The sequence below is a fragment of the Coenobita brevimanus genome, chromosome 94 (assembly GCF_032717465.1).
Source record: "Coenobita brevimanus isolate Jiangsu-jjx chromosome 94, ASM3271746v2, whole genome shotgun sequence".
NCBI classification, from domain to species: Eukaryota; Metazoa; Arthropoda; class Malacostraca; order Decapoda; family Coenobitidae; genus Coenobita; species Coenobita brevimanus.
The window spans coordinates 16,375,693-16,402,488 of record NC_137047.1 but is presented as its reverse complement, the minus strand read 5'-3'; the positions used below and the strand labels follow the sequence as shown (position 1 = coordinate 16,402,488).

Sequence of the window (26,796 nt, the reverse complement as noted above, 5' to 3'; positions counted from 1 at the left end):
TGCATTTGAACGTTTCTCGTAATCAGAATAAAATCGTTTGGAGGAGGCAGAAGTAGAGTAAAAATGACGTCCTGGTAGCTAGGGATCAACCACTTCACTCCCGTGACGTATTATAATCTTACAACGTTCAAACGATTGTATTCGACTTAGGAATGAGTTTATAAGGTAGAGAGGTGATATACAGATTTCATGTACCTTTTCTGAACTAAAGATACTGTACAGTATACTGTATATACAGTATATTTCCAAAGTTGAGTAAAGTCAAGAATAAATACGGTATATATAATAGGCAAACGCCATCATATTGAAGGAGTTAACATCTTACAACAATGCCCTTAAAAGAACTGCTGTAGCGCTGTCGTGTTTGAGAGGTAGGTGTACCAGTAAAGGAGGTTTATACAGAGGAAGGAGAGGGGGAATAGGACTCTGGAAATCTCGTCTATGTAGGACACTGAGTTCATTTGAGATCCTCTGTTGACTTGTTGCTTCACCCGTGGCCCTTGGCGAGGTCTTGGTGGCTCTTGCTGGTTCCTCCCATGCCCAGGCTTCAGCTGCCAGGAGAGAGGTGGCATAGGATTAAGGCTGTCATTCAAGGTTGCATAGGAAATTAATTGTATTTTGTATATTAACAATGATATTGTCTACCATATACTTTTGTATATTACTGTAATCGACGTACATAGTTTTCATAACATACCGGTAACATAAATGAGGATATTAAGTCGCTCTGTACAGAATAGGTAGCTGAGGGGCAGGTGTTGAGAAATCTCGGGAGCCAACAAAAATTTGGCCCGTAAGTTTTTTTTTTTTTTTTTTTTTTTTTATAGGAAGGAACCAAAAGCCGCGAGCCCGCAATAACTGATCCTTCCAAGAGAAAAACAAAGTACAAGAGAGAGCCATATTCAAGATCCGATCATTTCGAGATGCCTGGACACACTGCGTTTGAAAGACTGGAGATCATAGCTAGCAGGAAATACAGACAGAGGGAGACAGTTCCAGAGTTGACCTGTTGCATAAATGAAGAACTGGGAGTAACGGTTAATTCTTGCATTAGAGTTGGACAGAAAAGGGATGAGAGTTTGCTGGTAGACGGGTGCTACGCGCCCGTCGTAGAGGTGGGGGAATGCAAGCAGACAGTTCAGAGGAGCAGTGACCATTGAAGTAGCACGGTTATTAGAGCGCACTACCGATCTCAGGTAAGTCCCTGTCACCCTCAGATATATGACCCCCAGTACAGAAGAGTGTCAGTGTTCGATCACCTTTCTTGCAGTGTCATTCGATTTTACGCATCATACGGCATATGAGAGAAGTAACTGAAACTCGGCATCAATATATATATATATATATATATATATATATATATATATATATATATATATATATATATATATATATATGTATGTATACAATTAAAGACATTGAATGTCTTGCCATGAGAGAGAGAGAGAGAGAGAGAGAGAGAGAGAATCAGTTCACAGTTCGGAAAGCAGTTTTAGGCTATTGGGGAGATCCAGCAGCTTCGGCCCGACTTGGATGTTTCTGAATATCCCCAGAAAAGAAAATACTTTTCCCAATATGAATATAGCTTGGTCTTCCACTTCTGAATCTTAATATGTAGATCTGTGATAGGACAGTGATGTCAAATTTCGTATTAGTTTTGCTGTTATTGTCATGGTTGCTTCTATATGTATTATTTTATTTTGCAGATATGTGGCAAGGTGATGTAGCACAACTCTGCGTAATTCTGCTAAGTACCCGTAGCCTATATTAGCTAAATATTAATGATTCGTATTCAAATAGTGTTAGCACCCGTATACTACATATTAATGGTACATATTCTAAATAGTATATATATATATATATATATATATATATCACGCAGGTGATGGTGAAAAGAGGATGCAGGTCAGATGATATGATTATGCTGTGTATTGTTTTGGGCTTAGTAAATTATTTTTTTGCATTCATATACAACTCACTTTAGTGGTGGTGAGAGGAGGGTGTAGGGCAGAAGATGGTGGTGGTGGTGGTGGTGCTGTGTGTAGTTCTGGCCTACAAATCCACCAGGACCGGGAGAGCGAGGAGCACCAGGTTGATGTTGCAGTAGTCGCCCTAGGAGAGAGATGGTGGACACATGGAAGGCTGGGGGAGTGTTCTGGGGTGTTGGGGTGCCAAGTAACTGTTGTGGGAGAGGTGTTGGTGGTGGTCATAGTAGGTGTTCCAGAGCCCCACCGGGACAGGGTTGGGATGTGTGGAACCTGTCTCGCTCTCGTCACGCTGTCATCCACGCCGTTAGGTCCTGATGAGGGTAAATTCCGCCGCTCCCTGTCAGCCAAAGACATCGTTGTGCTGGCTCCTATTGGCTGAGGGGGGAAAAGAACTTTAAGAATGTACAAGTGGGGCATAAGCTGTTGTATTCGACAAAAAACTCAAGTCAGTAGGTTATGTAGGTGTAAGTCTTCGGTGCATATGTTGGGGGTAATAATCACAGAGATTCATATATGAGCTAGTACTGTAGTTCTTTATGTCATATGAGACAGTGGATGCAGTAGCGCACGCCTGAAATGATACTGAGCTTATTGGTGTCCATATTCTGATCTTGCAGTGCATTCCCATTCGTCGGCTAAACAGTATTTTCCCATTGGTATAGCGATGGTTCTGCCAGATGTTTTAAAAATGTTATACTGAACAAAAACGCACTAAATAATTTCATATACATATCTTCCCGCATATTTTTAAAGACACCTCAACCCTTGGGAGAAAATAATTAGCCAGGGTTTACACAACTGTGAGAGATGCTCGATTAGTAAAGCTTCTAAACTGAATGATGGCTTAAGCTCAGCGTCAGACCAGATGTTTTGAGAGACCCAGCGAACTCCGTAAAAGAAAATTTAAGAAGTATATTAAAAAAATTAAAAATTACATCGATTCATAGTCATGTCTGTACTGAGATTTTGCCAGTGGGTTATTTTCATGGTAGCACTAACTTGTGCGGTACCATTTTCGGGTAAGCCAATAGCCTGTATGCCCATTGTTTTCACACTCCCTCCCTCCATTTTCATGGTTTCCAATTTTGTGGGATAACATCATTATCGTATCAACGATACGCTTCCTCCACGTCCCACTTCTAGTAACTCGGTGCGATGACAGTCGTTACCTTAGCACAGAGACTGCAGGCTTTAATGTGAATGTTACATGCAGAAATTAGCAATGATTCATAACCTTAGGCATCAGCGCAAGATTTGAACTTAGTTATTCTCAGTGCTATATTAATTCATTAATTACGATGCAGTGACTTACCGTAAGGGAAAAAACTATTTCTATATTCTTAGAGGTTCAGGTTTTATTTATTTATTAATTTATTAAAATTTTAAACAGGGAGTCTCCACCTTTCGATCACGTGTTGATCCGCCTCGCAGTGTAGTTTTCACCTTGGCCCATATTCTCGTACTTTTATGGTTTATTTCACGCAGCTCAGTTGCAGAAACGACATGGCCACCATCATGACGTAGTATTAATATATTGTTACAGCTTAGTATGGAGAGAGATTTTTAGGCCAAGTTTGACTAAAAGAAAGCATAGTAACCTGTGTTTGCAAGAATGTTCTCGAGGCCCTTGGACTTTCATAGAAATCCTTAAAAAAAAAAAAAAAAAAAAAAAGTAATAACGAAGTGTATTGCAGTGATGTATTTATTTATTTTTTCGATTACTTACTGAAGGTGAAAAGGGGAGTATCCACCTGATACGCCAGGATCAACCTCTTACCTTGCTTTTAAAAGTTTCATAGCTTGTCCTCCATAAAACAGTAATAGAGAATGAAGGCTATACGAGTGATAGAAAATTGCGTATCGGGGTAACTAAGGTATATTATGGTAATCCCATGCATGTTTATGTAGAGACACATTGTTAAATTTTTAGGGTACAAATTTTGTCCGTAACTTATTGACAGAATAGTACAGGACGATTAAAATATACGACAGTAAAAAAAAAAAAAAAACTTGGTGGGTGTAGACCTAGAAATTTCAGAAAAAAAGAAGTAAAGTGACGATAGTAATCCTGCCCTTTTATATGTAGGTACCTACCAGTTTGAACCACAGAGTTATACATATAGAGCGCGCGTCCCTGTGTTGTGGTATAGGCGATAAGTGAAGCCAGCGGGCCCGGCGCGGCGGCCATCTTAGGATGCCCACTCTACCGAGTCCCGACCTTCCCGTACAGCTCATCATAATTCACAAATACTAACCTTTCCCGAGTGTTTTTTGCATTATATCCTGATGTAAATAGATAGAGCAGTTATCAATATAATTACTTTAGCTATTTTAAGCCTTTTCTCCATTACTATTGCGCTCTGAATGAAGTGAGAAGAAAAGTTATTCCCGGTCCCCTTACCTTGTCTCTACGCACCATTTTACTTTGGATACACAAAAATCAACGATTAGAAGCGAACATATACCAATTTATTAATAGCATTACATTAATTGAGTGGATGGTGAGTGCCCTCACTTACTGGTTCTTAAATAATACTAACTTAGTTAGTGTTTTCCTAACATAACAGCCTCTTACTTTAGCAGTGGTTGCTTTTGTAAGATGATGCAAACGTATCTTGCAATATGCAAGCACCACTGCTTTAATAAGAGAAAAAATGTGATTATTATCAGGTGAACATTCAAACATATGGGAATTATGTGTTTTAAATGCAGTGCTACCAGTCTCTTTCAATACAGAATATGCAACTAGAGAGGAAATTCTGGGAATGTTACGTAGCTCTGTCATGACTTTTCAACATTTTCTGAAATATTTTCTCTGTGGATCTGCAGACAGACACAGCACTCATAGAGGGCTTTATCAAGCCGCCTTTGTCCTTAACCAGTATCAATGCACAACTTTTATCATTGTTCTTAATTTCTGTTGCTGTAAGTGCAGACAAGCAGTCTGGACATGAAATATTTCTCTTTACCATTTTAACTGCATATCCGGCAGTGTAACCTACTGCAGCTTCCTTATAATCTGACACATCTGTAAAGTTTGGACAGTCTACATAATCATGATCTTCTTGGGCAGGACTACGAGGAATGATATATCTTCTTGCCATCATAATATCTTCAGTTTTATCCTCTAAAGCTTTCTTCATGACACTGCTAGATGTTGCAGATGTGAGCACTTCAGTGAGGTCTTGTGCAGAGACATTCCCGTTTGACATTTTTATTTCATGCCTCAGAAGGAGTCTCTTGTATGCTGCCATGAGGTCTAACGCAGAAGGGTTATTTCGAAAGCCACCAGATGCTCGAATTGCACAGAAAAAGAGTTCTAAGTGATCCTGTGACAGCTTATAAGTTAGAAAGTACTGGAGTGGCTTATTTACACCTACAAACTGTTTATAAAGTGCCTGAACACTCTTAATGGCAGCCAAAAAAAACAATGAAAGGTGTCTTTCTAGAAGTTTTGTACATGAGGATGTCATCAGAATTAGTGATAGTCATTAGATAAGCAAATGCTAGATCTAAGAATGACATTGAAACTACTTCTGTCTCAGGTTGAAGTGCTGCTTTCATTCCTCTAGCAAATTTGTTTCTCGAGTTCAGTACATCAAAAAGTTTATCAGCCATTTGCAGAAATTTAACTGTACCCTGACAATCCTTAAACTGTGGGAGATGTAATGAATCCCGACAGAAGATTAATGCATCAGCTACACTAGAACTCAGTGTTTGCGCAGCACGTTTTACTTTCATCTTTTGAGTGTGCCATGAAAGATGGATATCCCTGAGTTTATTACCTAAATGAAGGCCATCCTCTTCTTGAAGTTGATGCAGTGCTTGAATATATTTCCATTCTATTTTATTTCCTGATCACAGAGAAGCGAGAACATCTTACCTGTTTTGAATTGAGCGTGAGACTGGGCATCCCAATATGGCCGCTGAGCCACTTCCGGTTGCGTCACTTTCAAACCAGGGTGGCGCACTCTATATGTATAACTCTGTGGTTTGAACATGAAGCTAGTTCTAGAAAAAAAAAAAATACTAGTAGCCTATATAGTGAAATTATTTTGGAAATACGGCAGTTTCTCTTAGATTCTTAAATTGGGAGAAGTTGATCAAGAACCTAGTGCACTGAGCACTGTGCTTTTTACCAACGTGGTGTAGAACTTAGGTCAAAATCTTTGTTCTCAATTTAATGTACAGTACCAAATGAACAAACTCGCACGAGTTCAGACGATGCGAATAGCCTACGCGATGCATACATCGGAAATTGTGTACAGTATCTGTAAACTTATGTAATACTTTTTTTTTATTTACCATATCTTGAGTAGCACAATATTTACTTTGATCTATGTAGCCATTTTTTAGTCTGTGTTAATGATCCCTACAGTACTCGTAGGTTATAGGCTGTACATGTCCGTTCTCTGCTATGTGCAGTACGAGTACATGATCCCTTCGTCACCGGTACTATTAAATACCTCAGTCTCAGGCTCCTCCTCATCTCCGTTTTCCCCTTCTTCTTCCTCCTCTTCCTCTGCATCCTCCTCGGATCCCACTTCTGAACAAGCCTCTGATAGGTAGACCTCGCCGGAGCCGACTTTCGTGAAGAGGTGCACAAAGGCAAACTGGAAAACAATTGGCATTGCTTTCAGTGTTGGAAAAAAAAAATCCAATTAATATACTGAAAAGTCTTTTATATTACATTCAGATTTTTAAATTAAAATAAGATTGCAGTCAGATAATGATGAAACTAATAATTTTACAAAATTAACAATCCTCACTTGTTGACCTGACTCTGGAAAGAGTTAGCAGGGACTAGTTTCATTAAAAAGAAGTGTTAGTAAAACCATAAAAAACATTTTAATCTATCTATGTATCCATCAGTCTCTCTCTCTCTCTCTCTCTCTCTCTCTCTCTCTCTCTCTCTCTCTCTCTCTGTATATATAATTTGAGTGAAGCAGTATTGTTGTAGCTCCAGACTCATCTGGATATAATATATCCAGTGGACTGCCGATTGAAGTTGCCGTCCTTCAGCGCATCACCTTTCTTTTAGAGCAGGGGTTCCCGACCTTTTTAGCACTGAGCCCCCCTTTGGTCAGGACTGCATTCATGATGCCCCCAACCCGGGCCACCCCTCTGACGCCTAAACAACGATGCTTTTATCTGTTCCATATGGATGCTTAAGACACTAGATAGCAACACTACATGTGGTTGCTTGAAATGACGATTGTGAAGTTTTCCAATCAAAGTTTCCTATTCATACATATCTTTGGGAATACCTTGTATGCATTTGAATGGCCTAGCGCTATGTTGAACTCATTACCCCACGCCCTCCCTAGCAATCTCAAACGCCCCCCCAGGGGGGCGCGCCCCCCAGGTTGGGAAACGCTGTTTTAGAGGATATGGAGGGAGTTAATGGATTGTTGCCGGCCGGTTGTATTAATGTCACCGAGTGAAGGCTTTCCTTTCCGACACCAGTGAAGATGGTAATGAAAAGCTTAATGAGAAAGATTAAAAAAATAACCATCATATTCGTAAATGAGGAAGACAGAGATGACAAAATAATAACGGCCCATGTAAGAACCAGAGAGAGAGAGAGAGAGAGAGAGAGAGAGAGAGAGAGAGAGGAGATGATGATGATGATGATGGTACGAAGAGAGGTGAATGATAAAGGATGATGATAATAAAGACGGTAAATGTAACCCAGACTCACCTCAATAATGGTGGCAAAGATGAATCCGTATGAGAGCCACACGAAGAGATCTAGGGCGGTGGAGTATGAGACTTTGGGTAGGTCTGTCCGAGCCTCCAGTCCCAGAAATGTCATGGTGAGGACGGTGGTGATGCCTACGGGAAGGAGGACGAGAGGTGAGGGGTAAGCAGGTGAAGAGAAGGAACACGCAACTTACACTAAACATCAAGCGTATGCTCTAACACTGTTTTCCGTTTTACCTATTGTTTCATCTTGACCTAACCTCTTTTCCTTCTCTTCGTACTAATCATCCTGTTGATAAAAGGAGAGAGAGAGAGAGAGAGAGAGAGAACGTAAATTGCGCTTGAAAACAATTTTACTAAATATTTGCAGCAATACACAAATGCCGTACAGGAATATTAGACATTGGTGTAGTCAGTATCGAAAAAATTAATAAAATGTACGAGTATATCGACTAGAATTATATTTACAGATACAGTCCAATATATTTCCGAGAATGATTTGGACGGCACGGGACGAGCCCCTCTATTTATAGTTATTTCCTTTTTTTTTTTGGGGGGGGGCACATATATGGTTATCCACATTATGTATACAAATGCCGTATTATATGGCTACCTGTTAATCCCTTTATTATGTGGACGTATTATTTTTAAAATTTATTAACAGGACTAGAATATTTTATTCAGGTTAGGGGGGACTTTTTCCAACTGGAGACATTAATTATGCCAGGTAGCCGTAATTAGTCCCCTCGCGAGTGGAGATCCTTCCTGGTTGAAGAAAAATCCTCTGGTGGTAACGAACAAATTTCAGAATACGTCATCATAATGTAGGGGTTATTGGTTCGCCCTACCCTACGCCGTTAAGTTGAATATACCGTCCTTAACTTATTTTACATCACCACCAAACTTGGTCTGATTTCCTTTCATTTCTGCCCTACTTCGTTTCCGAATCCGATTCCGTCTTTTCTATTACTTACTGCTCTAACTATAATCGCACCTCAGGATCTCATTCCTCTGTTGATATTCATAAAGATTAAAAACTTAACGGGTCATTTTGAATCAACATTCGTCTTGCAGTATTTGTAAGACGAATATTTTAATTCGTTTAGCTACGAGTGTATTTGGATCTTGCTTTTTTGTATGTACTTAAGCACCGTTACCGTAACTGACGTACTTTAACTGGGTGCAGAGTTATTTAAGTGTTACCAATTGCTTAAAAATGTAAATTAAGGAAGTAGTGGTTCCCTCTTGTATAGATTACCCCCTTCCTGTAGTCTGCGCCGGATCCGTCTTGGCGGCTCTTCCATCTCCCCTTCTCTTCGCTATCAAAAAAAGATCTTTTCTGACGTAGCCTACCTACTGAACCAAAGATATTAGCAAATCACTTAGGGAAAAGAAAAAACAACAACCTAGGCTATATAATTCGTCTCTCGTCCCTTCTTTCCTTCCTTCCCTCACTTTCACCCTTTTTTCCCTCCTCCCTCCCGTCCCTACCTAATGAGATCCTGTCCGACGTAGCCTCCCTGTTGAGCCAGAAGGAGACCCACGATAACACCACCAGCAAGATACACGGCCCGTACACCTGGATCAGGAAGTTGCCCATGTGCCGCTGCAGGTAGAAGTTGGCCAGTAGGGTCGAAAACTCACCTGTGTGAGAGAGTTTGGTTGTTGTCGTTCATTATCATTTTTATAGTGTATCGCAGTGAGGAGCGAGGATGAATATCTGGCAGGGGTAGCTATGGTACGTTATGAAACTGTAAAATCCATGCACGTCGGTCATTAAAGGTCCATTAATTTTACCCAAGTTAAACTGCACCTAGAGCAGTGTTTGTTTACAAAAGTGCAGTTATGCACTTGCAGATATTGGCATGAAGAAAATAAAAGGCACCACTTGCCGAGAGCAGCAGACCCAGTTGGGCCTTGTGCCCTTCAGCAAGACCCTTCTGCCAACCTTATAGATCCCCCGTCCTTGACACAGGCTACCTGCATAACCTATTGTCCCTCAGGTCACACGAGCCCTCCTGTTAGTTCTGTTGAGAGATGCCACTTCTGGTTCTTTCTTAGTAATCTATCGACTTCTGAAGAAGATGATTGTGTTTCTGTGACCATCCGATCCATTGAATCATTGTTAACTCATGTAATTTATATTACTGGTTGTTCCTGAACAGTTTAGGGATATCTGTCTGCTTAGAGTCATCCTTTCAAATATTAAGTTTTTACAATAACTCCGCGGGAGACAGAAGCACCACATTAGCTGAAGTTTTGGCGGTAGTGGTGGTTCATTGGTAGAGAAGTAAGCTACTAATCCCATGATTACAGAGTCGGTCATAACCAGCTGGATATCTTTAAAGCAGTCGTAAGTGGTCTTCAAAAGATCATCCACTATGTTACAAACATGGTAGTACAGCACGCCAATCCTGAATGGAATAACTCAGGCAAGGCTACCTCAGTATAAGGGTGTGATAAAGTGTGACACCGTCTGTTGCTTCATGAGAGGACTAACTGACAACAAGGAATGCAAATAACAACAATGACGAAGACGATGATGATGATGATTTTATAGTTTGTGTACCAGAGTCTTCACTTACGTTCCGCCCTTTTCCAACTTACCGGCCCTCCTGGTGGTGTTCTCAAAGCCTGAAGGTGTGGCGATGAGGTCGAACTGCGAGAGCATGAGGTCAGGGGCGATCACCACCTGACGCTCCTCGTTCCACCTGTACACCACATCGCGGGTCGTGTATGCGACTGTGGGAAGGGAATACAGAGAAGTGGGGTAGTTCAAGAGATTTAGGATTATTGTTTTCTCACCTTACATGCTCTAGGTTTTCGTCCATTCACTGCTTATTTCACTTAATTCAGTGACAGAAAAAAAAGCAGTACTACGACACTGCATCCTTTCTGTATCTCCTCATCGAGACTAGCATCATATTCAAGTGATAATCTGTTGCAACAGTGCAACACTCCGGGTGAAAATGTGGCAGTTTTATTCCAAGTGACAGTGTGGTAAGTTTAGTGACTGTTACAAAATAGTGGATAAGTTTCGGTACACATGTAGCGGCAGTAGTACAGAGCAAGTAGCGACAGTACAAAATTATCGACAACGGTACTATACGTATTTAGCGACAACGATTTAGAAGTAGCGACTGTAACATATAATAACCAGTTGTTTACATGATTTAAAAACGGTACAGAATTAGCGACTTCGGGAGGAAAGGGTTAACAAACTGGAAGGTAAGCTACATATAGTAGTTAAGTAATTTAGGAGCAGAGAAAGGGAAAAACGAATTACAGAATATGATGTTGATTTTTAAAAAATTATGTTCAGAATGTTCTACCTTGGGAAGAGAGGAGTTTGCAGAATAGACGATTTATTACATGAATTGCTTACGGCAAGTAGGTGTAGAAATAGGGTAGGTTGATGGAATTACAAAACTGTTTAGACTAGTAGCATTATCATTTAGAGTTATCGACTGTGGGAGTAGAAGGGGTTTACTTTCCATTGTAGACGGTTATATGAATTAGGTACATAAATGTGACAAGGAGAGAGGATTACAAATTAATCACTCAGTTACGTGAATGAAGTACGGAATTATCGACTGAGGGGGTGCAAAGTGGACGAATTGGTTACATAGTAACATGAAGATCATGGTAAAGAACAACCATGGGAGTAGAGGGTTTTAAAGAGTCTCTGGTAAATGTTATCATAGTGAAGTCTTGAAAAAAGAATGAATCGGAAAATAGAAGATATGGAATAACTATCTCATTCTCGCTACCACCAGTGAAAGGGCCAAAGAGGAGTAATTGAATGGGTCTCCATTATCCTCCTTCAGCAGAATAGTTTATATGTTGGTATTTCCAGACGATTATGCTAAGAAGGACCAAGTAGTAGAATGGGCCAAGGAGAAATAGTGTAAATACATGTCGTAAGGAGATGTAGGTTTAGAAATAAAAAACACTTTAACTTGTCATTTCTCATTGCAAACTGTGATGACAAAAATATTAATTTTAGAAATTTTTATCTTGACCTTGCCATTACCACACGTCTTTACTCCAGAGTGACTTTTCGTAGTGAAGGACATGAAAGAAATAGACATGAAGGAAACATATAAAAGCAGTATATAGGTTCATAGAAAGTACTCACATGAACCGAGCTTGAGGGGGCAGCGTTGGGTGTCCATGGGGAAGTTGTACAGGTTCATGGGACAGTTGGCGTTGATGGTTAGCCTGGAGCGCAGTTGTAGTAGGTTAGAATATTCATCGTTATTATTATCGTCGTCATTGGCATTGTCATCTTTGTTATTGTCATTATCGTGGTCGTTATAATCATCATCCTAACCCCTCATCCTATTAATACGTGAAATGGGTAATCATGGTCATCGTCATCGCCATCGTCACTGCTAATGCCCACCCGAGATTTTTTTTTTTTTTTTTTTTTTTTTAAATAGACTATAGCCTATCGACGTGGGATGGAACCAGGGTATTGTGTTAGCACGAATGATATAATAATTATAATAATAGTTTGTCTAGCAGTTTGTGTGTGTGTGTGTGTCACTCTCTCTGTCTCTGTCTGTCTGTCTGTCTGTCTGTCTGTCTCTCTCTCTCTCTCTCTCTCTCTCTCTCTCTCTCTCTCTCTCTCTCTCTCGTCCAACTTCTTCATTCACCTCACTAACTTTTTCAGTCGTTATCTCCCTTGGTTTCTCTCTTTTGTCTCTCAGTTACTTGGCGTTCACCTACTGCTACTACTACTACTACTCTCTCTCTCTCTCTCTCTCGTCCAACATCTTCATTCACCTCGCTCTAACTTTTTCAATCGTCATCTCCCTTCGTTTCTCTCTTTTGTCTGTCAGTTACTCGGCGTTCACCTGCGACTCTCTCTCTCTCTCTCTCTCTCTCTCTCTCTCTCTCTCTCTCTCTCTCTCTCTCTCGTGATAAATCTAGTATACTGTAGAGTCGGTTTCAGGATATTATTTGTTACGGGTGTCATTTTGCCTAGTTTGTTACCCCCATTCTCCCACCCGTTTTCATCCCCCACCCTCTCTTCCTACCCCTTCCACTCCCTTCATTCTGCTCATCTTGTTAATCCTCCCATTCTTCAATTAGTTATCCCGTTTCGTCTCGTATCTCCTACACACGGCCGAGTCCTCTTCTCCCCCCCCCCCCACTTTGTTTTAATGTTCGCATTTCTGTTGTTTCTTAGAATTCCTCCTTCATTTTGGTCACTTTGTTTTCTTTGATTATTTCTTCTCACACTGTCCTCTGCATTTTTCTTCTGATTAATTTTCTTCATTCTCTCTTTACATCCTTCCATCCTTGCATTTTAGTGGTCCCATTCCATCCTATCCCTGCTTATCCCTTGCCACCTTCCCTATTCTTCCGCCCCTCACTGATCCTCTCTCTATTCTCCTTGTATTTTCCTTCCCAGTTTTCTTTTTAGTTTTTCCTTTCGTTTCCATTTCATTCCATCGTGTCTACTTCCTTCTTTCCTCTCTGTAACTAGGGTACGGTATACTACTTTAGTACTTTCTTTTCTCCAACACTCCAGTCTCCACTTCATTATCAGTCTCTTGCTCCTTCCATCCCTTCCCCTGTTTCATTTTATTAATTTTCTTCCAACCATCACATCCTATCTTTCTCCTTTTTTTGTTACATATTCTTTCTTCATTCCACTCCATTCTTGTCCCTCTCTTTCCTTCCTGTCTATTAAGCCATCTATCCATTCATCCTTCACATTATCTCTCCTCTTTTCCTTCCTCCCATCCATCATTTTTCATTCTGTCATTCCATCTATAACTCGTTTTTTCCCATCAGCTGATTCTTCCTTTATTCTATCTGACCGTCACTTCCATCCATTCACCTGATCCCTCCCGTAGACGAATTAAATGTCTTTCCACATCGATAAAGCACGATAAATTCGTTTCGCATGACGATAAGGTGAATGCAGCTCTTCCCGCCTATTCCGTCATCATTCGTACCTCACGTCTCTCCTTCACCCTTCCTTTCATTCCATCTCATACCTCCATTTCTTTCGTTCTGTCATCTTATCCATTCATCTAGCCTGTGCGTGTGCCTGCCCTCTTTTACTGGACTAATGCGAAGTCCCTACCTGGATGAGTACAGAATTCTGCCGCTTCGATACAGCCTGACGAATTTGTTTGGTGTGGTGATGAGGTGGACGTAGCTCTTCCTGCCGTTGTAGATGAAGGTGTCTGGCTTCCACAGCTTGTCCAGGACGGCTAGAGATAGGGTGAAGTCCTCGTCCAGGTGGGAGAAGGCCAGTCGTTCGTCCACCCACGACTGACGAAAGTAACAGTCCATGGAAAAGCTCTGGTGGTGGGAAATAGGACTAGGTTAGGGTGGCGGTAGAGGTGAGGAAAGGGTGGTGGTGAGAGTAAGCTGGTGAGGTGTAGGAAAGTTTGGGTAGATTGGGATGGGAAGTTTAGAAGTGAGAGGTGTTAGGTTGTTGTTCTTAGTGGTGGTGGAGAAGAGAAAGAAAGGTAAATTAGGATAGTGGTGGTCGTGGAATAAGGTGGTACGGAAAAGGGGGAGGTTAGGATGGTGGAGGAAAGGAAAGGGAAAAATATTAGGATGGTGATGGTGAAGGAGGGAGGGGCATTAAGTTGTTTTGGCGGTGGTGAAGAAGGGAAAGAGTAGAGGGATTGGGATGGTGGTAATAGTGGAAATAGTTCAGAAGACAGAAATTAGTTATTGAAGGGTAGGGTTAAAGATTGTGATGCAGTGGAGGGCGTTAGGGTGATAGTGGCGGAAAGGAGGAAGGGAGGGATTACTGTGGTGGAGGTGTAGACAGAGAGAGAAGTTCTGTTAGTGTAAGTTTAGAAAGGGTGTTTAGTATGATGGTGGAGAGAGGGAAGGGGTTCTGACAGTGGTGGAGGTGAATAGAAGGAAAGGGAGTATGGTAGTGGAGAGAGGATGAGGAAGAGGCAGTAGTTATTGTGGTAGAATGAATGATAGCTGTTGATGCTTGGGAAGGTTAACTTGGAAAGGAAATGACAATTAAGGTATTTTTTGAGGGAGAAGGTGAGAGACGGAAAGTAAGTTTTGGGTGATGGGGGATAAAAGAATTTTAGATGAATATTAGTTGGGAATATAGCCTAGAGTGATTAGGATATGTTGAGTTGGATTAACAGAGGGGTGTATACTTTGGTGTTGGATGGGATAGCAGAGCTTGTTTAGGATGGTGTCTGAATTTCGAAGGCAGATGGTGTGTAAGATGGTTTGGTGCTGGTTGGGAAGTTAGAGTAACGTTATTTTGATTTTAGGAAGACAGAGTGAGTTTAGGATGGTTTGTTGTGAGTTGAGGGTGGGTAGAGGCAGAGGTGATTAAATTGGTGTGACATGGAGGGAAAAAAAAAAAAGAGGTGGGAGAGAGGAAAGAGATATGAGACGTAGGGGAAATTAATTAACTTAGTGATCGTGAAGACAGAAGAGGGGTAGAGTGTGTAGAGGAGATTTATTTCGAATTGGTGTGGGAAGGCAGAGTGAATTTAAATCCTGCGGTTCGAGGTACCTTAAGGTAAAAAGAATTGTCTGGCGGTAGCAAGAGTAAAGTAAGAGACTTCATAGAAAAGACGTTCAGGAAGGATTTTTTTTTTTTATAACCCCTTCAGTATGAGGGTTCTTTCTTAACCTTAATACAATTGTCTGGAGTGAGTAAAAAAGAAGACATAAATAACAATGATCAATCGAAAGAGTAAAATGGGTGTGGGGTGGGGAGGTAAAAGAAGATATAAGAGTGACTGATAAAAGACATTAAAGAAAAAGAAGAAAAGTGATTGTTAGAGGGCTTTGGGAACTGTCTCTGGGAAATTGCACTTGATTGGAGAAAAGGGAGTGTAATGGGAGAGGCGAAAGGGAAGGGAAGGGATACTGGGGAAAGAGGAAGGTAAGGGGCAGGAGGGGGGAGAAAGAAGGTGAAAGGAGAAGAGTAAGGAAGAGGATGATGTAGATGGGAGGGGAATGGATGGGAAGGAGAAGGGGAGAGGATAGGAGGAGGAAGAGGAGAAGTTGATGACAAAAAAGAAGCAGAAGAAGAAGAAGGAGGAGGAAGAGGAGGAGGAGAAGAAGATGATGATGACGAAGAAAAAGCAGAAGGAGGAGGAGGAAGAGGAGGAGGAGAAGATGAGAGAAAAAATGAGGTGACTGAAGAGAAGAGGAAAGAAAAATTAAAGAAGGAAAGCGAGAGGCGAGAGGAGAGACACTGCAAGTTGTATTAATTAATGGAGAAGAATGATGGGAAGATAGAATAGAGGAGGAGCTTTGATGGTGGGGGAGGGAGTAAGAAGAACTTGGAGCCCGTATTCTCATCGGTTAAGGTGGAGTATCTTTGGCACTTTTTCCTTACCAGCTTTTTCCTGCATATGTTAGGCTACGCTAATATAATTTTGTGTTATTTATGGAACCTGTACTAACATTTAAAAAAATTTCATGTGAGAGAATAATAATATGGTTCAATATGCAAAATGGTTCGGCAAGGAAGAGGTGCTAGGAACCCACATTATATATTCGTGTGACTACTTTATTTATGCAATATACGTTGGTGTAGAAAAAATCGTAAGATAATGATATCGGATAATGTGCAAAATAAGTCCCCAAGGAAGTGGTGCTAGAAAGCCTCCTAATCAGAAGAGACTGCGACCCTGGGGAGGTAAAAGGACGGAGGGTAAGGGTCGTATTCTGAATGACTCGAGGGAATTCTAACACGTGTTCTCTAACGAATTATTTTGCACATTAAGCTTCAACATCTTGTATCTCATTAATGCAAGCTCTGTCGATATCAAAATTATATAAACGGCTTTCAAGAGAACATTAAGGTGTAATCAAAATAAACAGCAAAGGAAGAGGTAACGAAGCCTCTAATGTCAGGTATAATACTGACCAAAATCGACAGAGCTAGGTACTGGGGTGAGGCAGGGAAAGGGAGAGTAGGGCGTGTGTGAGGTGGTGTTGACTCTGGAGGAAGAGGAAAGGCGTGTGTTGATTGAGAAAATGGGAAGATATTGAGAGGAAAATGTGTGTGTGTGTGTGTGTGTGTGTGTGTGTGTGTGTGTGTGTGTGTGTGTGTGTGTGTGTGTGTGGTTATTTTTACGCGTATGCTTGAAATACTATTTGTGCGAGAGACGTGAGAGATTGGTTGCATGTGACAAGGTGTGCATGACTTATAGTTTGCGTGCAGTTCAAGTATCATTAATGTTAACTAGTGTTAGCTAGTGTCTGTGGCAGCGTGCGACAGTTTTAGTTTACATGTGTGTGTGTGTGTGTGTGTGTGTGTGTGTGTGTGTGTGTGTCTGGGGTAGAGACGAAATTGGCGTCTGTCGGGGCCAATATTGAAGATCAAATGTAAATCACCGAGGCGACCTGAGATTTGACGAAGGCGGGGAGGAAAGAGTGGGGGAAGGATGGATGGAGGGAGAGGGGGAGAGTGGGGGAGGAGGTGGGGGGGAAATATGAGAGAGAGGCAGGGAGAGAGGGTGAAAGGGGAGGTAATATGGGAGAGAAGGTAGAAGAGGGGGGAGTGACGGGAGGGGAAATAAGGAAGGAAGGAAGGAGAGTGAATGGAGGGAGAAAGGGTGAAGGGAGAAAAAGGGTGAGTGGGAGTACGGGGGAGAAGAGGAGGGAAGAGAGAGGAGGGAAAGAAGGAAGAAGGAGGAAAGGGGGTAGAGGGAGTGAGGGTAGAGAAGGAGGGAGGGAATGGTTGCAAAAATAAGGAAGGAAGAAGGGGGAGGGGAAGGGAGGGACGAAGGTGAGGAGTGAGGGAAGAGTGAGGGACACGAGGGAGGGGGGGAGTGGAAGAAGGAAGGGAAGGAGGAGTGAGGGAGAGTTGAGGAAGAAGGAGCGAGGTTAAAAGATTATAAGGAAATGAAGGAGGGATAAAAAATAGATGTGGGTCTAGGAAAATACACACACACACACACACACACACACACACACACACACACACACACACACACACACACACACACACACACACACATGACAGGCGTTGGAAGTAGGTTTATTTTGTGGCCTGAGATTTAGAGAGCATGATGTAGAAATGATGCATCTGTCATAACCTATCTCCTGCGTTTGAATTGCCGCTACAGTGTTTTTATCTGTCTATAGCTCCACCTTTTATGTCAGTTTCATATTTTATCCAAACTTATATATTTCTCTCCAGTTGATCATCATCTGCTCTCCTCCCAGACTTTCATTCCATACTACTATAACAAGCATAGGAAAGTTACACGCTGTACTCCTCTCTACAGTCTTTGTAATGGTCATAGTAGTATTCCAAGCATGACATAGCTATTCATAGAGTACGGTATGCAGTACGGACTAATGGTATGTGATGCAGCAGTGGTTTGTTTCAGAGCATCTTTTCGTAAAAACAGCTACCGATGTAGTGTTATTCGTTATTGATGGACATTGGAGATTTGTGGAATAACCAATGTTTAGTCATTATAATTTTCTTTTAGTTGCGTTGATTACTGTAAATGTGTGTGTGTGTGTGTGTGTGTGTGTGTGTGTGTGTGTGTGTGTGTGTGTGTGTGTGTGTGTGTGTGTTTAAAATTGTCATTAATGGTGCTGTGCTCGTTATAGTAGACTGTGAATGTGCGTGTGTGTGTGTGTGCGTGTGTGTGTGTGTGTGTGTGTGTGTGTGTGTGTGTGTGTGTGTGTGTGTGTGTAAAATTGTTAGTAATGGTTCTGTGCTCGTTACAGTAGACTGTGAGAGAGAGAGAGAGAGAGAGAGAGAGAGAGAGAGAGAGAGAGAGAGAGAGAGAGGGGAGGGGGGGAGTCACTCACCATGTCCATCTCAGAGATCTGGCCCATACTGCGCACTTCTATGTCGATCTCCACAGTGGTAGGCGCTCCTGGGGGTGGATGACAAGTGACGGTGAAATATTATCAGGGAAATTAAGTGTTAGCTCTGTCAGAATAATTACATCAGGTTATATTATTATTATTTTCATCATCATCGTCATCATCATCATCATATTAATGTTATTATTATTTTATGGTTTATTTTATTTATTGCTGTTAACACATTCCGAAGACGAGGTTTGCCTCAAATTAAAATCGCGTCAGGGATTGAACCATTTTACCAGGAGAGATTTGTTGGATAAATAGAATGACTGGCGAGTGGCGATAGCTCAAAGAAAGAAGGAAAAAAATAATCTCACTTTGTCGTAACTAATAAAAGTGTAGTTTATTTTGAAACTCTTTAAGTCCAGGAACGCCTTTATTAAAGCGATGCACTCACCAGGTGGCAGCAAGAGACGAGAATGAATGGAATAGCCAGCGAGTAGTAATGAAATCTTGGTGAGGTCAGCATTATGGTGCCGTAAATATTAAGTCGTATCCTACCTCCGAATGAAGGCCTGAGCTTCTGGTCGTACCCCTTAAGCAGGTTGTCCAGGAGGATGGAGATGTTGCCCGTGGAGGAGAGGTGGTGTACATGACCAGCCCTGGGGGGAGGGGGAGAGGGAGAAGGAAAAGTGGGATGAGATAAATAAAAAAGGAAAAGAAATGAGGAGGAGGAGAATAAGAGGGAAGGGGAATATAGAAAGAAAAAAGAAAAGGAAGAGGAATGAGGGGTACGAAGACACCGAGGAAAGGTAGTGGGAATGGAAAGGAAAGTGTAAGGAAGAAGAGTGAGGAAGAAGTGGGAGAATGAGATGAAGGCAAATAGAAAAAAAAAAAAAGAAGAGTGGGGAAGTAGAGAAGTATACGGGATAAGGATGGGGAGGAAGAGAAAAGTAAGAAGGCAAGGTAGGGAATGGGAGAGGAAAGAAGGACGAACTGAAGAATAAGGAAGAAGGTTGGGAAGGTAGAAAAGAAAATGGGAAATGGAATTTTTGGTAGAAGAAAAAGGAGGAATAATGAGGGATAAGAAGATAGAGAGTTTAGGTAAGTGGAAAGGCAGAAAGGAGTGTGATGGAGAAGGGATGGGATAATGGAGAAGATATAGAATGAAGAGAGGTAAGGAGGAGGAAAAGACTAATGAATGAGTGGGCAGTAGAAGAAAGTAAAGAAGAGGAGTTAAATGGAGGAGAAGAGAAGTTGGAATGAAAAGAAGTATATGCACGAAAAAAAATGAAAAGAAGAAACTAAATGAAGGACGAGGAGTGTGGAAAAAAAGTGAAGGAAGGGCATGGGAGGAAAGGGATAATGAGAAACGAGAGAATGGTAATATTTGTAAATGGGAGAAAAGCGAATGAAGAACGAAAAAAAAGAAGAAAGAAAAATGAGAGAGAGAGAGAGAGAGAGAGAGAGAGAGGATAAAGAAGAGGAAGAAAAACAAAACTCAAGTGGTACAAGCTTATGTAAGAGGAATGGAAGAGAAATACAATGTGTGAGAAGGAGGAAGAAGAAGAAGAAGAAGAAGAAGAGAAAGAGAGAGAGAGAGAGAGATGAGAAAGAATGGTTTTCTTTGTGGGCAGGATAAAGCAGAGGAAGAAAAACAAAAGACGACTTAAGTGGTGCAAGTTTATATATATTTTTTGAATATCAGAACATGGGAAGAAAAAAAAAACATACACGCCAGATTATAGGTGTCCTCCATTCATAAAAAATCTATAACAGTTGGACTTGAACAGCCGTTGGTTGAAATTTGAGGGGAAATCTTTCTGGGGAAGCAAGTTCCAAAGAGATGCAGTTCGGGGAATAAAAGAATTCTGATAGGCAGAAATTCTGCAATATGGCAGTGTGACAGTCCAGTCATGAGCGCTACTAGATGCCTGTGTAGCGCGGGGAAAGGCATGGTGAAGTGGCACAATGGATGCAGCTTCGTCTGAGCATGTTCAATAGAAGTAACAGTAAAATAATGCAAGGGATACAACATTCCTTCTTACTTGTAGGGGAGGTAGTTCACTTGTAAAAGTAAGGTTATTAATAATTCTAACGGCTTTGTTCAGAATTTTGTCTAGTTGTTTTAGTGCAACCGCACCACATCCATTCCATGAAGGTGAACAATATTCCAGCCGAGAGTGCACATCCTAGTCACCCCTATCGCTTAAAATTCACTCACCTGGCGGAGATATGCGATAGGTTCTTCCTGATGTGGTTGACGCCCCTGTAGGCCTCTCTCGTCTCCCAGTCACCCCTGTCAAAGACTTAGATTAATTGGCAGCCAGGTAGATGTACATAGACAGCTGGAATTCATTGACAGGTGGACCGCAGTGGGCTGGTAGATGAGTGAATACCCATCTATGTGTCTGTCTCAGTATCGTTATCTATCTATCTGTCTATCTACACACACACACACACACACACACACACACACACACACACACACACACACACAAGGAGAAGTGGATCTTAGTGGGCTGGTAAGTTGGTGGATATCACGGGATGCGGCAGCTGCTCCGTAAGCAGGAATGGCGCAGGTTCAATATGGCGTATTGTACATAGGGTATAGCAGTAGTCGCGCGAAAACGGTCACAAAGCCCAGTTCTGAGCTTATGAACTAAAAGACCTTAGCTGTTCAAGGGCAAAACTACTCGCAAGCCTTGCTTACCTTGTAGGAATCGCAAAATCGAACCGCAAAAATATCGGTTTTGTTCTTTTTTTTTTTGCTTGCTTGCTTTCTTTCTTTCTTTTGTTCTTTCTTTCTTTCCTTTTTATCAGTCATATCTCCAAAACAAAAAGGCGTACGCGAGCACACTATACACCAAAACGCTGCTTGTCGAGTGTAGATGTTTCTTTTCATGTTTAGAAAAGCATTCAGGCTACGGCACGTGAGTTACGGCCTGAAAACCGCATCGCGGTTACCTGTAAGTACGCCATTTTTCGCAATATTGGTTAGCTACAGCTCTCTTACAGTTAAAGAACGTACCAAAACACTTCACGGGAAGGTACCCTAGTTTTAGTCTTCCAGTATGCAGTGCACGTAACAGTCCAAGTCTAACACTTGCTTTATACACAATTATACATCCACAAAAAGATCATCAAATAAGAAAACAAAAATTTTCCTCTAAAATGATTGTTCAGGAAGTAGGAATGGCAAAAGTACACAGAGAAGAGATGAAAAAAACACAGAAACAAGAGAGCATTCAGGATGGGAGGAGGTTTGGCGACCTATACCCATTACTACCTACCACCAGCTACAAGTTTGTGGCTCAAGTGTGGAAGGTAGTAATGGGTATGGGTCTCCAAATCTCCTCCTATTCTTATTGCTCTCTTGTTTCTGCGCTTTATTCATCTCTTATCTGTGCACTTTTGCCATTCCTACTTCTTAGCAATCATTTTACAAGAAGAAAATTGTTGTTTTCTAATGGGCAGATGGAATTCATAAACAGGGGAATCATGGTTGGCTGGTGGGCTGATTAATATGTGTGGATATAGTTGGAATTCATAGGCAAGTGGCTCGTAGTGGTCTGGTGGATAAGTGGATAAATACGAACAGATGGGATTCATAGACTGGCGGATCGTGGTGGGCTGGTGGATTGGTGGATGAACTGATGGACGGGATGGTGATGGTGAACAGAGTGGTGATTTAGCACTCCTTAGCCATACAGAGCTTTCATTACTTTCTTCACCACAAAGCGTCTCCCCTAAGCTGAATTAAATCGTGTAAAGGTAGCAAAAATAAAATGCCCTGTAAATATAAAGACACCATATAAAGGGATAACAGAACCTGTGACAAGCATACGCGTTGAATTACTTTTAACATAGGAAAGTAATCAAATTTATTTGGTATGAAAAACTTTATGTACAGGTAGATAAAAAGAACACTGTCATAGTAGTGAAGGGGTATGCTGATTAAATAACAGCAGAGAAATAATAGCGAAAGCATTAATAAATAGCGAAAACTGCTGAGTGTGCAATAATTAGCGTGAGCAGGGAGCATAAAGAGACCTGGATAACGATGACGAAATAATGAGCAGGCCAAAAAAAAAAAAAAAAAAAAGGGAAACTTAACAATAGTGAATGAGGTCTTGGGAGAATGGAGTTACCAGTGCATTTTCCCCTCTTGAATGTAATTATATCGTGCTTGGTTCTTGTAAGGACATTTAGAAAACATTGGCTTAAGGCATGTCTGGGTAGATAGAAAGAAATAGATAAACTAAATAGGTGGAAGTGTTATGCTTAGTTGTTATAGGTTCAAGAATAGGTGATAGTGTTTATTGTATTATTTTTCACTTATGTCAAAAAGATGAGGACCAGGAGGGCAAAGGCTCAATTTCGGAAAAATGAAAGATGAAAGCTACAAGGAAGGTACGGAAAACAGTAAAAAGGAAGGTAAAACGGAGGAAGTAACAGGATCAATAAAAACAGTGAGCTGTAATCGGACGGAAATAAAGACAAGAGAAGAAAGAAACCGAATATAAAAAATTAGAATGAAAGGGGCGCAAACTGATAAAGGAGAGAAGAAAGGAACAAAAGGTAGAGACAGTAAGATAATGAATTATAGTCGAGAAGAAGGGGGGAAAAAAATTACTAAATTTACTAAATATTTAATCTGCTAAATATTCCCCCTTATTTGAGGTCTGAGTTAAAACCTATGTCCCTAAAATCCTTAAAGTATTTCCCTAATTCAGGATCTTGAGTTAAACCTATATCCCTTAAGTCTGAAAATATCTCCCCAAATATGCACCCTAAATTAAAACTTATATCTGCGAATACCTATATATCCCCACTCGCCCACCTCCACCCTTTTTTTTTTTGCATCTTGAGTTGTCATTTTTCCTTATAACAATTTAAGATTTCGAGGTCAGAATATTAATTCTGTAAATTTCAAATTTTTCCAAAAAAATTAGCGCATGGTTGAGAGAGAGAGAGAGAGAGAGAGAGAGAGAGAGAGAGAGAGAGACTTTGCCATTGTTTACGTACAAGGAGAAGTTAGAGGGGGGACTGAGTTAGCAGGAAGAAGTTAGTGACTTAGGACGGTTGCAGGGGAGAGAGGACGAGTTGCACGGGCAGGCGGGAAGGTTGCAAGAGGAGGGGATGTTGCAAAGGGAAGAAGGAAGTTGCAAATGGAGGAGGAAATGTTGCAGCGGAAGAAGGGAAGGTTATAAGGGATGAAAGTAGGCTGCAATGGGAGGAGGAAGGATTGAAAGGGGAGCGGGAAGGTTGCAAGGGAGGAGATGGGTTGCAAGGGGAAGAGAGAGGTTGTAAGGAGAGATGGGAGGTTGCTAGGTGGTGAGGAAAGGATACAAAGGGAGGGAGACGAGGGTTGGAAGGGGAGGATTGAGGTTGCAAGTTGACAGAGAAGGTTGCAATGAAGTGAGGTAAGGTTGCAAGGAGAAAAGAGAGGTTGCAAGAGGAGGGAAGGTTGCAAGGGGAATATGGAGGTTGCAAAGGGAGGAAGGATGATTGCAAGGGGGGAAGGAAAAGTGAAAGAGCTAAAATACAGTTACAGAAGGTACACAATGAAGCCTCTAGCAGTGAAGGCGTTGATCAGGATTTCAGAAAGTATTACATAGAGTTATAAAAAGCATAACGCACTGTGTCCGGTTAAACCCATGAGCCCTGGGACGTCATTTTTGTGTCATTCTTGCTGCATCATGGCGTTTGGAGCTTGGGAGATATCTGATAGTGGAGGGCTTATTGAAGGTTGTGCGTAACCCTCCCAGTTCTCGAAGGTTCTGAGCTGAATAAAATCGTCTCAAGATAGCAAGAATTCATTTTTAAAACCGTTATGGTGAAATGGGTTAAAATACAGTGACAAGATACATAGTTAACCGGTTGGGTAAAGATTGATAGCATTTTTTTTTTAATTAGCCTGTGGCAAAAGTTAGCCAAGTATCGTCACATTCTCTCTCTCTCTCTCTCTCTCTCTCTCTCTCTCTCTCTCTCTCTCTCTCACCTGCTGATTTTGGGAGAGAGGAGCAGGCAGCAGGGAACAGCCAGAAGGAGATGTCCTCGCCAGCTCAACATCTCGACCTGCTCAGACAGAGAAAGAGTTAGAGAGAGGAGAGGGGATACAGACAGCCAACACTGAAGTTTAAGAGAGAGAGAGAGAGAGAGAAAGAGAGAGAGAGAGAGAGAGAGAGAGAGAGAGAGAGAGAGAGAGAGAGAGAGAGAGAGAGAGAGAGAGAGAATGTGTATAAGAGAAAAGGAGCAAGGTGGGAGAAGAGTTGAGTTATAATTGATGTTGCAGATTGTATTACTCACTTCTCCCTCACTCTCCTCCCTCCCTTTCCTATTTCCCACCTTTCTCCTCGTTCCCTCCTCTCTCTCTTCGTTCCCTCCCCACTCTTCGTCGTTCTTCCTCTTCATCCTATTCCTTTTTTGCTCTGTTTTTCTTCTATTCTTCGGTATTCCCCTCTGTTCCTTCTCTTCCATGTTCCATTTCTCTCATCCATATATTCTTCTATTTCTTGTCATCGTCTTCATTTCCTCTTCTCAGTTTCCCTCGCCTGTTTCTTACCTTCTCCTTTTCTCCTTCCTTCTTCCGTCTTCTTCTTTCCTTTTTTTCGTTACCTCCATTTCTTTTTCTCCTCTCCCCCCCTTCCCTCCGCTCCTCTTTCATTTTTTTTTTTTAATCTTCTCATATTTCTCTATCTTCCGTACCTTTCTGTTCTTTTCTTTTCTGTTTTTTTTTTTTTACCTCTTTCTCTCTTCTGAACTTTGCCTTCCTCTCCTGTCACCCATCCCCCTCTCCTGCCTTTCTCACGCTCTTCCTTTTCCCTCACATAGTCCCCAGAACTTCTCACCCATCTCCACTTACCCCCCCCCCCCGCCCTTCCTTCTCTTACTCCATCCTTCTCTCGAAATACGTTATCCCTGTTTCTGTCCTCTCTTCTCACTTCTTGCTTCATAAACCATCGTGAGTTAATATATGATCCACCAGCCCAGTCGTGTGATGCTGATAATAAACTGTCATGTACCTGCCGGAGTTTGTTTTTGCGAAAGCTCTGTCATTTGTGGAGACCAAACTGATACGGAACCATATTATTAGACACACGAATTGACTTGCACACTAGCTTGGAGGAAGATTTATTACATCTGCTCGTACATCAGCCAATGCGTAGAGGAACCAGGATATTGCTTTAGTCACTTCATGAAATTTAGATCAGTATATTTTGGTGTAGTGGTAGGTGGGGGGCGTGTATCATCCACCCATTCAATGTAGTGTTATCTACAGATAAATTTACTCTGAGTGACAAGCTAATTGATTCCTGGAACCCGGAAAACCATTCCCTACTCTAGGTGGTAACTTTGTAGCCTTGTATTCCATGCGGGTCTGGATAAAAGTGGAGGGGTAAAATCCAGTGTAGTTCTTTTACCTTTACTTGGCCCAGATTTTCACCCTTTTGCAGTTTTATTCGTGTAGCTCAGTGACTGAGATAATACCACGGCTCACCTCAGCATTGAAGAAGGAAAGATGGTACTTTTTACACCTATGTATGATGAACAAAGTATAGTTTTCACCCCCTCAATCTAGTTTTTTTTTTTTAATAGTGTTTTCTTTCTGCCACCACCTGATTTTATCTTGCTTTGGTGAGACTTTTCGGACTCGAAGGTGAAGTATAGCCATCTTTTACCCTTTAAATACGAGGGGCCTTTCCTAATTTTCCTTTCTGTAATCTTCCATCTTTTTTTACTATTTATTTATTTATTTGTATATTTGTTTATTTCTTTATTTTTCACTCCTTCAACTCTTTCCTCTTACTCCCACGCTATTCACGTGTCCTCAGCCCTACTTTATTATTTTCGAACCACGATTATTTATTTATTTTTTAAAATCTTCATTATACTAATCGTTCTTACCCGTACCTTAAGTTCTCGTGAGAGACACCTTAATGCGGTGGTGCCAGTGCGCTCGGAGGGTGGGGCTTCATGGTGATACAAATGTCCCCTAGTCCCCTCATATCCCCCAAAGGAGGATAGTGGACTACAGAAGAAGAGCAACTTATTCTGCAGTCCAGCGTTTTCACGTACCTTAGCGGAACCCCCTTGACCTTGCCCCTACTCACATCATCACCCCACCCCCACGTCTCTTCATACTCCCGTTTCCTTCAGTGATCTTATTAGTACCCTCCCTATATCCTGTCTCCTCTCTTTCCTTCCCTCATGGCTGTTCCCTCCTTCTCCCTCCTCTCCTGCTGTCTCCTTCCCCTGTTCAATTTCTTCCCCTCTCATTTTCCATTCTAATATCACCCACACTACA

The 26,796-nt window shown here is 41.5% G+C and overlaps 1 protein-coding gene across 1 annotated transcript; it reads right to left on the bottom strand.

Annotated features, from left to right (window-relative positions):
* Nucleotides 1–335: 335 nt before the first annotated feature.
* Nucleotides 336–24,560, bottom strand: LOC145413013 (gamma-aminobutyric acid receptor alpha-like). Its single transcript, XM_080282833.1, has 12 exons — nt 24,490–24,560; nt 20,710–20,784; nt 19,047–19,147; nt 18,486–18,553; nt 13,792–14,012; nt 11,830–11,912; nt 10,299–10,433; nt 9,183–9,335; nt 7,690–7,823; nt 6,455–6,601; nt 2,259–2,363; nt 336–551 (listed from the first exon to the last, which is right to left on the bottom strand). Exons 1-12 carry the CDS (start codon nt 24,558–24,560, stop codon nt 336–338), a joined length of 1,509 nt encoding a protein of 502 aa, XP_080138959.1.
* Between the last annotated feature and the right edge of the window lie 2,236 nt (nt 24,561–26,796).

Bases quoted from the DNA above. Each gene is read 5' to 3' on its own strand.
- LOC145413013 (XM_080282833.1), bottom strand. From the start codon at position 24,560: ATGTTGAGCTGGCGAGGACATCTCCTTCTGGCTGTTCCCTGCTGCCTG. The intron at 18,554-19,046 runs GTAGGATACGAC...ATCCACCCCCAG, and splicing joins GCTCAGGCCTTCATTCGGAG to GAGCGCCTACCACTGTGGAG. The intron at 11,913-13,791 runs GTAGGGACTTCG...ACTGCGCTCCAG, and splicing joins AGAATTCTGTACTCATCCAG to GCTAACCATCAACGCCAACT.